At 36.5% G+C, this 13177-nt stretch overlaps 1 protein-coding gene across 1 annotated transcript in view; it reads right to left on the reverse strand.

Annotated features, from left to right (window-relative positions):
• The window catches only part of LOC103804873 (dedicator of cytokinesis protein 4-like), a 67703-nt gene extending 56116 nt beyond the window's left edge, over positions 1 to 11587 (reverse strand). Inside the window, 3 exon segments of the mRNA XM_009077508.1 lie at positions 4946 to 5044; positions 9179 to 9313; positions 11420 to 11587. Coding sequence (XP_009075756.1) covers positions 4946 to 5044; positions 9179 to 9313; positions 11420 to 11587 — 402 coding nt within the window.
• Between the last annotated feature and the right edge of the window lie 1590 nt (positions 11588 to 13177).

Consider the following 13177-nt stretch of genomic DNA (forward strand, 5'->3'; position numbering starts at 1 on the left):
CAATAAGGAATTAATTGTGTCCTTTCACATACTCTAAATACCATCTCTTAATATTCATACCTAGTGTATATAAGTTCTAGTACTATCTCTAAGTTATCTATAAGATAGTACTAGATAGTATTATAAGCTTTAGTACTACTTCACACCACTTAAACATCTTCACTAAATACCTGAAAGATGGGATGCCATCCAGATGGACCTGGACAACCTTGAAGAGTGGGCCCATGAGAATCTCATGAGGCTTAACAAGACCAAGTGCAAGGTGCTGCACTGGGGTCGGAGCAGTGCCCAGTATCAGTACAGGCTGGGGGATGAACAGATTGAGAGCAACACTGCAGAGAAGGACTTGGGGATGCTGGTGTATGAGAGGCTGGACAAGAACCAGCAATGTGCACTTGCAGCCCAAAAAGCCAACAGTGTCCTGGACTACATCAAAAGCAGTGTGGGCAGCAGGTAGAGGGAGGTGATTCTGCCCCTCTGTTCCACTCTGGTGAGATCCCACCTGGAGTAGTGCATCCAGCTCTGGGATCCCCAGCACAGAAGGACATCAACCTGTTGGAGCAAATCCAGAGAGCAGCCAAAAAGATTATTAGAGAAAGGGAGCACCTCTCTTACAAGGAAATGCTAAGAGAATTGGGTTTGTTAAGCCTGGAAAAGAGAAGGCTGTGGAGTGACCTGATTGCAGCCTTCCAGTAACAGAAGGGAGCCTACAAGAAAGATGGAGAGAGTCTATTTACAAGGATGTAGAGTGACAGGACAAGAATTCAAACTGAAAGAGAGTAGGCTTATATTATATATGAGAAAATTCTTTACTGTGAGGGTGGCGACGCACTGAAATAGGTTGCCCAGAGAACTTGTGGATGCCTCATCCCTAAAAGTTTAAGGCAAGGCCAGGCCAGATGGGGCTCTGAGCAACCTGGTCTAGTGAAAGGCATCCCTGCCTGTGGCAAGGGCGTTGGAACTAGATGATCTTTAAGGTCTCTTCCAACTCCAAACATTCTATGATTCTGTGATTAAATAATATCACAATATCACACTTCAGTTTTCCTCAAGAAGCAGTATTTCCTCAATGAAATTCTCAAACTGAGATTAAGTGAAAAGCACAGCCTTCTGAAAGACTGACAACCATCTATTCATTTAACCAAAAACTGCTTTGGAATTTCTTTCACATTTCCCTGTATGCATGTAAAATCCCCTGCAAAGCAGGTCAGAGTCTTCACTGGATCTCTCAGGTTACATACATCTATATAGCATTTTAATTTGGGTCAACAGTCCACTTTGAAGTTAATTGCTTGATTGTCCATTGTTTTGGTTTATGCTACAGAGTTATCAGGCTACTTGTATCAAGGCTTTGTAGAGCATCCAGAGTGCCAAGGTACTGATAAGAAAACAGGATGGTTGACAGTAAGCTGTCATTGCCTGGGCAACTTATCCATCCTGTGTCCACCTCCTTTCCCAGATCTTCTTTCCTTCTCTGATTTCTTAATCTACATCAGAAGCCACCTAAGTATTTGTTTTAGAGCTACCCCTCTGCCCCAGCACTCATCCTTTCGTAAGTCCCATATGAGAGTGGCTGTCCCCACACAGAGGGGGAAGGATGGTGCCTAGAACTGAGGTTCTCCCCGAGAGACATTCCCCATGCCCACAGACCTCACACAGCCTGTTTCCCAGGGGCATTAGAGAACAGTGGAATAAACTGCACTTGATATTAGGGTTCAGCACCCACCTTACCCTGCTCAGGCTCCTTTAACTGGAAGAGAGGGAGCAGGGACCTAGAAAGGTTTACACCCACCCCTACAAAATATTATCTTTTCCTTCATCAGATCTCTTATCTATTCTGTCACATTATGTAGGGTACACTGCCATTGAATAAAAACTAGGCCTTCTGGCAGGTGCTTATCTGTTCTGTCTTCTTTTAATCTATTAATTAAAACCCCACACGTATTGATCAAAGCCACCTTGCTGTGGTCAAAGCTGCACTGTGCTAACATATACTGGGTTTTGCATTCACTTTCCCACTTCTTTCCTCCTATTTCTATCTCACACTGTTACCTTTTCTCATAAATTCTATTTGAGCTTTTTTTGTGGCAGCAAATATCCGCCTACAAGGGTGCCTCTGTTCTATAAATTGCTGTAAAATGTATTTACTAGAAGAAGACAGTATTTTGTGGCAACCAAAAGGAGCATATCTTTAAAATAATATTGAAAGATAAAAGGAAGCATTTAAACTGTTGTTAAATTCAGTGTTTCAAAAAGTGAGTGCAGTCCCTGGTTCTACCATTCAGCCATGAAACCCCTGTCAGTTCTTTTTTTATTTCATGTACATGTTTTCAAATATAAAATGCTTTTTCTATCTTCTGCTTTGTGTGGAAAAACTCTCTCTTAAAGAACTGACAAAAACAGTCACCATGTCAATTACTTAAGCTAAATATATTTACAAAATAGAGGGAATATTTCCATAAGCAACCACTTGTTTAAAGCATCACTCAGATGCATGCCATATAAGAATGTGCACATGTCATTCCTCCAAAGTCTCCATTTTGCTATTCTGTGTTTAACAAGCTGGAAACAGCCTTTAGTAATTTTGGTATAGACTGGTTTTTTTGAAAAAAAAAAAAAGAAAAAAAGATTAAGAACTGCAAATATAATTTGATAGGATGAATTACAAGCTTCATTACTTTTTGCAAGTACTTTTAAGACTGAATTTTGTTTGGAGAAGTGGTTTGTTGGGGTATTGTTATTAATTGTGTAACAAATGCTGTCCAAGTATACGTTCATGCAAGTACTTGACAGTCGCCTTGAGAATTAGTCTGGAAGACAGATGAAATGTCTTGTGATATCTGTGCCTATTCATTCAGTACACATGGTTAATTATAATCAGAGGTAGTCAAAGCAAAAAAGCAGAGCAGACAGCAATTCAAAGGCCTAAGCTACACTCAGGTAAGTCCCTTGCACAACCTACAATCAGATTTGTACCTTGTAATGTGGCTTTGGGAAGACCCAACTCACTTTGACATCACGGACCAGAGGGTAAAATGAGGAATTAAAAATACAGCAAGTTTCTGATAGTTACCACTGAGGTTTAAATCCTGAAGTACATACTAGCCATGAGATTAACTATGGCTACTATTTCAGCCTCTAAAAGCATCACAGAGTGAAAAAAAAAAAGTCTTATCACAGATATTTATACTTTGAATTTTCACTTAGCCATACTGATGTAATTTCCTAAGACACATATCTTAAAGCAGTATAAAATAAAAGGAAGTTCCACACTTGGCAATCAAAGCAGAAAAACAGAGAAGAAGATGGTTTAGATAGCCTAAATCATACACAATCAGCTCATGATTAACAGCAGTGTTAGCCTCACACACTAGCTCTCATCTTTCCCTCTTGCTCTCAGTGTTACTTGATATTTTCAAGTGAGGGTAAAAACCAACGTTTTATTTAAGATTCAGAAGAGAACGAACGCTGCATTAATGATGATCAGCCTACTGCCACTGAATCACTGGTGGAGTTGACGTTGATTTGATGAGATCTGAATGGAAATAAATTCTGGACTCAAGTTCTTAAGACCTCTGTTTTGATAGCTGATGGCACTGGCTACATCTGCTTTCCATATGCCTCTGCATAATAGTAGGGTATGTGTGTGTGGGGAATTTAAATGTGTCAAATCAAACACCATTCAAGCATTTATTCTAGAGATTTTTCATATTCTAGAAGGAAGAAAAGTCTGAATAAATTCAACACTGAATTTCACAGATATATGAAATACAAATGAAGCTTGAAACCTCTAGGAATACCTGCTCAGAACTCAAGATAAAAGCAAAAATATTTCCACTAAAAATTGCCTAAGGATAGCAACTATGCTAGGTGGAAACAGATACTGTAATGCTCGTAGACAAATCATCCACCCTATACAACTCCTAGGTAGTGCTCTTGATTCATAACTTCCTGGCAGCAGTTTCTATCTTTCAAACTCAATGTGACCATCTCACTCAAAGAAAAGGCACCTGGGAAAGGTATGCTCCCTTCAGAATAGCTCTACACAGCTATCAGGAATTGAAGGAAATCAAACTGCACCATGATTAGACTCCCCTTTTCATGGAGCTGCTTAGGTTTATCAAATGGTAATTTAAGAGTAACATCTAAAATATACTGTTACACTAGGACATGATTACTGGCTGAATAATGTGCATAAATGATTACTCAGTATTTTTTGTGCAGATGAAAGTGGATGCTATATATGTTTTTCAGGGTCTAGCAGAGTGGAAGCCTTAGTATATATCTTTATGCAGGAAAAAGATATTTATTCATTTATTAAAATCCACCCCCTCCCCCCAAAAAAGGATTAAAAATGCTGCATCTCCACAAACCCAGTAACTCAATTAATGAAACTGGAAGAAATCACCTTGAAAGCTACTCTTTTTCATGACCAAACTGGGCAAACACACATTATAAGTCCGACACATTCTTCTGCCAATGTGCTTGTTGTACAGCTAAGAAAAATGGAGAGCTAGTTGAATATGCATTTCTCAAACTGCGTGTTTTCTATTGGCATACGTAATTTAATGACTAAAAAAAACCAAAAAACCAAATTCAATAAACAAAAAATCCCAAACAAAACAACTGCCTGACAGGAAGAATCAAGCAGAACGGTGTAACCTTAAATTGACACCACCTTTAAAGCAGGCTTGGAGGCTAAGTTCATAGCTTTAAAGCAATTATATAGTCCCCTCCATCCATGTTCTCTCTGCTGTCATTTTAGAAGCAACAGAGTCCTTGCCCCACTGTAAGAGTGGACCCGAGTGCACAAAAACCCTGAAAAACAGATTGCATTTAAATATTGAAATGATTCATCAAAGGACAGACATATGTTAAAGGGAGACAAATCCAAAAAGAGAACTAAAGAGACCTAAGCAAGTGGTAATACAATTCTGTTACTCACCCTCAAATCTTCCTTTGTGCTGAAGCTATCAAGAAGCTGCTGATAATGTCTATCAGTCATTTGCCGCAAGAGTGATAACAAACAGGAGACAAATTCCCCCTGCTCAGATAAGCCAAGAATAGAAATATTATAATGTTTTCTGCACTTGACCTTAAACTGTTATATCACAAGCACTTCAAAATAATTAACAAATGCAAGGGAAATTAATCTACAATTAGGCTTCAATTCCATGTTTTGTGAAAATATATTAATTCACCTATGCACTGCCTTCCCATTTAAATAAATATTTTATGCCAAATACAGTTTACTTGCTTAGCAAAATCTATTTGAAATAGTTCCAGCATGGCTAAACCGGTAAAACTTGGATTAGTTAGTTTCCCCTGTATTTGTTTTTAAAGAAATTATTTAGATTGCTGAAATTACAACCTCTTTAGTCAACTCAGTTTTGAAACAAATATAAACAAGCATATTTTGCAACAACAACAAAAGAATGGTATTGTTTTAAGAAATTAATGGATTTTTTCATCACAAAAAAAAAAAATCCAAGATTTGTCGAAAAGAAAATTTATTTATAGGACTGAACAAACTTTGAAAATGTTTTGATCACAAGTTTCCTAGGGCAGAATGAATGAGGACAGGAAAGAATGAAAGGTCTGGTTTGAGGACAGAAAAGAGTGAAAGGTCTGGTTTTCATCCCAATGCTTAAAAAAACCAATCCTGAAACCTTACAAGCTCCCTAAAAAAATGGAGAACACATTTCTGGCCTGGATCTACCAGAAATGGAGAATGAGACTGGGAGAACAGAGAGGTATAACTATTTTAAAATTGTGTCTATTTGTCTGGTCAAATTTTGGATATGTTTTCCCCTGCCTTTATTAAAAACAGAAAATAAGATTCAAAAAGGAGTACATTTTCACAAGAGTGGCTGTTCTAGATTTTACATTGGAAGGCCTAATTCATTTGTGATTATATGTGATACACTTGGTGGAACGTGAGGTGGTGGCTCTGACTGGCAACATAGCAATAAAATACTAATTGTTTGCACGTAATAAGATTCTACACTGAAGTAATGATCCCAAATTAATTACCTCCTTGTAAAACCATTGTGTTTTGAAGTGAACACAACATTCATAGAATCATAAAATTGTAATCTCAAAACAATACCCTAAGGCTACCAAATCTCTTAATCTTCATACTCTGGGCATATCGATCAAGGTTACAGCTGCTGTCTTGTAAATATCTGTAAATTTATTTCCAACCCTATCAGGTTCTCCTCTGAAAAGAAAATTACTTTGGTTTTTTATAATTATTTTTTAATATTTTCAATTTCATGGCATTTAGCCTCAATATGATTTTATCTTGAACATTTATTATAATGTAGGTTCATCTGAACAGATATAACATTTGCAGACTTTTAATTCAGCTATAAAATGTGAGACCACTCAGACTTGGCCAAGTAGCCAAACCAAACAGAGTAAATAAATAATGATGTAAGCTTACCCTGATTGTTAGCTTGAGTGGCAAAATTTGAGTGTGAACATTTGAATACTTTCTTTCCTGCTTAGGCATTATAAGCAGCCCTTTCTGTGTTCCCACATTTACTTCAACTTATAGCAGCACATTAAAAAATCATTATCTATTATAGAAAGCTGTACTACTGTAGTTGACAGACAGATTAGTTTTCAAAGGGTACCAGCTTTAGCTAATTGTTAACCGACTTCTAAAGCTAAGCTTTTAATTTGAATGTAGGAAGCTATACAGGCAGCTGGTTTTTAAAATGGCAATTAACATTCATCTACATTTGTTGAATTCAACATAAAAAACTTATGTTGTTGGGTTTCTGCCAGTGTTAGCCACAGACTAACTTGCGAATTGTGTGCAAAAAGCAAACTCCACACACCTAACAAACTTGAAGAAAACCATTTAGGATCCAATTCCAGTGTCAAAAGTCAAGCCAAGCAGATTACTCAATTCACTTAGGTAGAATCCTTAAGTAATTTTTTGTGCCCTACTTAAGGAGCACAATTATTAAAATACATAGAGTCCACAATTAAATTGCAACTCATTTAGGTCCTGAGGGACTGAACTTCCAAGATCTGAAATCAACAAAAGTTCACTTTAATTGGACTGCTTTCTGCCCTTTATAGGCAAATGCATATTTCCTAAGAAAATCCAAAGGTCTAAATCACTGACAACCTAACGCAGAAGTTTCACTTTCACCATTGCATTAAATTCAGTGTTTGTCAGTGCAACACCTGTAACACTAACACCCTGAAGCCATGTCTTCTTTGGGCTCAGTTTGAAACATCACATCCATCTTGCAGGGTACCAAGTAACAAGACTGCTCACTGCAAATTGAAATGGCATGGAGGTACCAAAACTACTTGAGATGAAAAAAACGATGAAGACATGGCAGCACAAAGCCTGATGCTGCCTGATTTTATGCTGTTCCTTTGTGAAGAAAAGCAGTGATATGTGAGCCTAGAAGATCACACTGAGATGCATTTGTGACTGTTTCCACAAGGAAGAATATGTCTGATTCAAAACTATGACAGAATTTTGTCTAGGGCACTGCCATGGTACATCTCACTAAGCAAATCTTACGATACATGCAGTTTGAAATAATGGTGACACACTGGAACAGACTCTACTTCTGTACTCACATTGAGTACTTCGTCATACTTGCTCTCCAAATAGTTCCAAGAATCTGCCTCCATGTGTTGCCAGAAGCCCATACTGCATGTTTCTACATAAATGTATATAATTGCCTTATGCTGTGCTGTGAGTCACTTCCACGTTAAGTATTCTTTGAGAGCCTGCAATGACAATGACATGGCTTTTCTGATGCATAGAAAGGAAATTTTGCACCTTGAAGGCACTGCTAGATTCTAATATTTTTTTATGGTGTAAAAGAATCAGGCTCTCCTGGTGTTTTATGAAGAAATCTGCAAGCAAGTGGTTATCTCATAAGAAACCAATAAGCTCAGAGCTTTGATACACTAACATCCTAATACTACCACCCTTTCTTCAGCTTAGATTTTCCTGTGATGGCCTGGTATGTCACACAGCACACAGTGGTAATTTTGCAATTTTAAGAAAAAAAGACCCAAATTCTTAGATGTAATAGTGCTGCTGAATCACAGTGATTAAAGCATAGTGTTATCTTTTTACAGAGCTTGGTCAGCTCCATAGAACACTTCACATACAGTTTGTTCTCTGTGGGAAAAAGCAAAAAAAGAAAACAAACAAAAAACCCGACAACACATTTCTTCCACAACTATTAAATGCTTTTGAAGTGTTTGATCTTAGAGGAAATTCTGGTTTGAAAAGCCACCATCTATTCATTAACTAAACTGTTACAGTGTAAATACGGCACAATTAATTAATAAATCAAGTGTATAATGAGACGGCAAATCACTCAGCATAGTATGTTCTTTGCACAAAATGCTATCCCCTCACCTCATTTGGGGGTCACATCCCTGGTTATAATATTAGAACCAATTTGCCCTTGAAAAGCAAAGCAAAAACCTTGCTGAAAATAAAGCAAAATAACACTTCATTTAGTTTCATGAGTGCTCATCGCAGGCTCTTCTGTAAATGCCTGCATTTCAACCTCCTCATTTGCACAAGTTGTTAGAGCAGATTCACCAAAACATCATTTATTAATCTTCTAAATCTATGCTCTACTTCATGTGATAGAAACGAAGCTCAAATGCTCAGCCCAGAGAACAACAAAATGCCTTTCAATTAATAAATTTGTATTTGTACTAGTTAGTATCATAAATTCGGCAGGCATTTACAGAGCTGTTTCACCATGAAAAAATGTATGCATTTTAGGAAGCAAAATGGTATTGATTGATACTCTTTCATTTTCAGGAATTCAATGTTTAAGAGTTTCAGAAAGCTATTACATTTGCCAACAAAAGAAACATACTGAAATAATCACAAACGTGAAAGAGTCTCAAAAGAAATTTTATCTTTTGGTCTTGTATTTGTTTTGGTTGGGGTTTTTCTTCCCCTCAGTCGCAATTTAGAAATGAGTTTAATGAAAAAATTCCATTTCCACTATTTCCACTAAAAATGAGTTAAATGTAGGAAAGGTTCTGTTCTTTTCATTCTCTGTTTTATACACAAAATCTCAAGACTCCAAATTACAATATAAAGGCAACATCATCCCAAATATAATAGTCTAACCAGTGACAATAGTGAGATATCTCATTACAAGAAACTTACAGTCACATCCTGAAACTGGAGGCGCATAGCAGAGCCTGATGGCTGTGGTCGGCTGGTGATCTCTAGTATGGTCCTTAATAGAATATCTAGCAGACTGTTGACAATCACATCAATTTCTTCCAGGACTGATTTTTCCTTAAATAATAAAAAAAAAATTTAAGATTTTAAAATACAAAGATGACCACAGGCATGTTTCCTTTGATGTGGTTTTAGAAATAAATTATAGTTTTATTATGAGTGCTAAATTCAAGAAACCAGGACTATTCTTTAATTTAGATATTGTTTAATTCTATTGGTTTTTTCTAACAGTTTTCAATTAATGACATCATACCGAAATAAAAAGGACAGTTATGGGAATGAATTTTTGATGACAGCATTCATCAGATTAGCACAGCTCTTTTTTTAATTGATGTTTAGAAGTAAGCAGTAACAATATACAATTAACTTTGGGGCAAGTTAATTGTAAATTTGGGGCAAGATTTTTATAGGTAACACTCATATATTTTCTGGGGAAATTGCCAAGAAAGGCATAAATTCCAAAAAGCAGAATTCTGTTTTCACACTTTGAAACTATCACCAGAAACAAGCAGATGGTGCTCAACCTTCAAGACCTGCTTCATCACTAAGGACCAGCTACATTGCTTCTCATCAACTGAGTAGCACAAACAAATTAGTCATTTATGTAAGTCTACAACTGCTTGCATGCAACACACAGGAACCAAAGTGTTCACTGACAAAAGAGACCATGAATACCTTAGTTACATGCACAGATAAAGTCAAGTTGTAGTTACTTCTTTCTAATTCAGAGAGAAATATGTTTTCCCTGCTTCAACACTGTTTTCTGTCTCCACTGCAGTAGACACCACCATCTTAACCTGAACAATTTTATCCATGGCTTAAGCTGACACTTCTTTGCAGAAAGAAACACTTCATAAACAAATGCACACAACCAAACCAAAGCTCAGCTGACAAGCATATGATTTGTAACAAAACTCAAAATTCCTGTTTGGAATTAAGATGTTCTCTGTCACTTCATCTAGCATCAAACAACTGCTAACTTGGACACTTATGAAAGCAGAGAGTATACAGTGTATTTAGGAACTGTGAGGACTCAAGCACAAACTACTATTAGAACGGCCAACCAGCTTAATATTCAAAGTTGCCTTACTGCAAATTCACTTGTTCCCTCAACCTGTAGTGTTGATTGATGTAATTGATCGATTGTTAACTGATGTAATCTTGATTACCATGGAAGGAATAAAGTTCTGAACTGATCCACAAAAATCATGTGAAAATCATCAAATTGTTAATACTCTGAGAGACTCAAAGACTACTAAAAATAACAGCTGCATATCCTGAACACTGGAGAGAGTTCTATGTAGACATCCATTTGTTACTGAGTACATCTCTGGTTTGGGAACTCTAAATGGAAGATCTCCTGCAATTAAGACTATGTAAGCCTTTCTCCCCATCCAAAACCACAGCTCTGCTTTAGCATCTATCACTTTATCTTGTGATGAGGTTTTATACTAATCCAGGAGCAGCTGCAATTAAAATGTTGTTACAGTGGCAAAGGTGCAAACCACATCCATATCAAATCACTGACGGAGCAACTGTAATTGTTGACAGTGGTATGAAATGAAGAAACACATAAAACAGTCCTCACTAATGCATTACAAGGTAATGTGTTCTGGACTTAATATGTATATACTGCACTAACTACAGGTAATGTTTGGTTCTAATTGTCTTATATCCTGTTGACTGTAAGAATCTACCATTATCTTCACATTTGCAATACACCTGTCTAAGATAGCTCCCACACAGCTGTCACAGGTTAATTAGAAAATAGAAACATCAGAATTGGTCACAAAGCTTATCAGCTAACAACCAAGTGCAATCCCCCTTGCAGTACTAATATTGATTTATTTACCTATATAACCCCTTTGTTTCCAAAGACTAAGCAGCCCACAATAGAAAATGCCCCTAAAAGAAAGTAGACATGTCTGTCTTTCCAACACGACACTCAAAAAGAGTCAAAGCTTGGCAGAACACTATATGCTACAATTTAAATACTCCTCCATGGAAAGAAAAGGATCACGAGAAATCAAAATGACATGTTCATGCAGATTCATTACACAGAGAACTCTTTAAAATGCCCTTGGGCGAGGTCCAGTTTGTGTCATTAAATGTCATTGAGCCATATAAAGAAGTTCAAGTGGATGTGACACTGTGTTTACTCACTGAGCTGTTCTTCTTGATGAGGCAAAATATGTTGCTAAGGATACGGGCACACATTATAAGGTCCTTCTGCTCTTGTAAATGCATGTGGAGATGATGCAAAACTACTGGGAGAAGAATGTATCGAGAATCTGGAAAAAATGAAAAAATTTCTGAACAGGAGCTGCTCATAGAACCATTTCATTTTAATACAGACGTAAAACGTGTCTTCATTCCAAAACAGTATTTCTGATAAACAGGAGCTTTTCCTTGCTTTAACCAACATTTTTGAAAAGCAGAAGCTTTTACTTCACAATCATAATATCCTAGAGCAAAGGTTTGAAGAACAAACAATATGCTGGAAGTCAGTATATTACATCATGGATGGAGAAAAACACCACTGTGTGGAATATACTATATATAACAGAAAATGTTAAGTATTTCTTGAACTGTCATGCAAAAAGATGTAGCACAGTAATACTTGTACTCAAAACAATGTGAAATTATGCTCTAGTGTTCCTGCCATGTGATAGGATCCATTTACAAGCCAATGTTACAACAGACTCAAGCAGGAACCTATGTTGTTCTACAAATGAGTTCAACTTTACAGACAAACAGTACTTTCAGATTTCTTTCAGAATTTTCACTTATCCAGATTCCTCACTCCTACTGAATATGAGCAATTTAGGCTACTGGTGTCTACATAAAGTGATTTGCCTTTCCACAATCTTATTTTCTAAACACAGCTCTTTGGTGTTATCAAAATTTATGCAAGAACATCATTAACATTCTACCTCTTCCTACTTCTTTTTCTTATAATTAAAGATAGCATTAAATGGGAAGAACTCTAATACTTATGCTTATGATAACATTTTAAACATCTATTTACAACTTGATAAATGGAATGGGTGTTACCTGTTTTCATTTTGGTGTTGTTCTTAGATACTTTCCATAATTGAGAAATTATATTCTCATAGAAATGTACTTGAATCACTTCCTCTATTAAAATTTTAATGATGATTATATGCTGCACTATATGAATATATTCATGTACTCAGCTCCTCTGTTCATTAATGTAATTATGTCCTAAAAATTGAGTTATCTAGCTGCAAAATTACTCCTTTAAAATAATTTTGCCAACCAGGTATTGTTTGTGGATCAGTCTTTCTACAAACATCTTTTTCCCCTCAATTATTTCCTCAATTTTTTTTCCATGAGGGAGAAAAAAATAGATTTAGCCTGAGATTTTATTTGTTGAATGTTTCTTTTTACAGCACCAATCTTGTGATGTTTCATTACTCTCTTGTTTTTATTGTCTAGTCATATGTATAACACAAGACAAATCATATGGATAAGCTGATTCGTGCACACTATTTAAGTATATTCTTGTTTTTGAAAAGAAAATTTGCCTGCTCTTTTTAAATGAGCGTTTCATGCTTATTATTTATTCAGGTGTTCCTATTTATCTTCTTCTAAAGAAAATAATAAACAAAGACTGTATGACAATAGGCAAAAGAATCTAAAACCAGTGGTACTTAAACCCAAAACTGAGGAAAAAATAGCCTGCCTTCAGTGACTGATTACTTCTGCAAGTGCCTCAGTAGGTTTTCATCAGGACTGGTCTGAGACTTCCTACCTGTCTATTGCACTGGAGCTGAGCAGAAGTGTCTTAACCAAACCAAGAAGGTATTTGCTTTTTGTCTCCCTAAAATCCAGAAGGTTAGCCAAGTGGTGTCCCAGGTATTCTGAGATGCCAAGTCTGCACTGCTGCCACTGACCCAT

The sequence above is a fragment of the Acanthisitta chloris genome, unplaced genomic scaffold (assembly GCF_000695815.1).
Source record: "Acanthisitta chloris isolate BGI_N310 unplaced genomic scaffold, ASM69581v1 scaffold15556, whole genome shotgun sequence".
Classification (NCBI taxonomy): Eukaryota; Metazoa; Chordata; class Aves; order Passeriformes; family Acanthisittidae; genus Acanthisitta; species Acanthisitta chloris.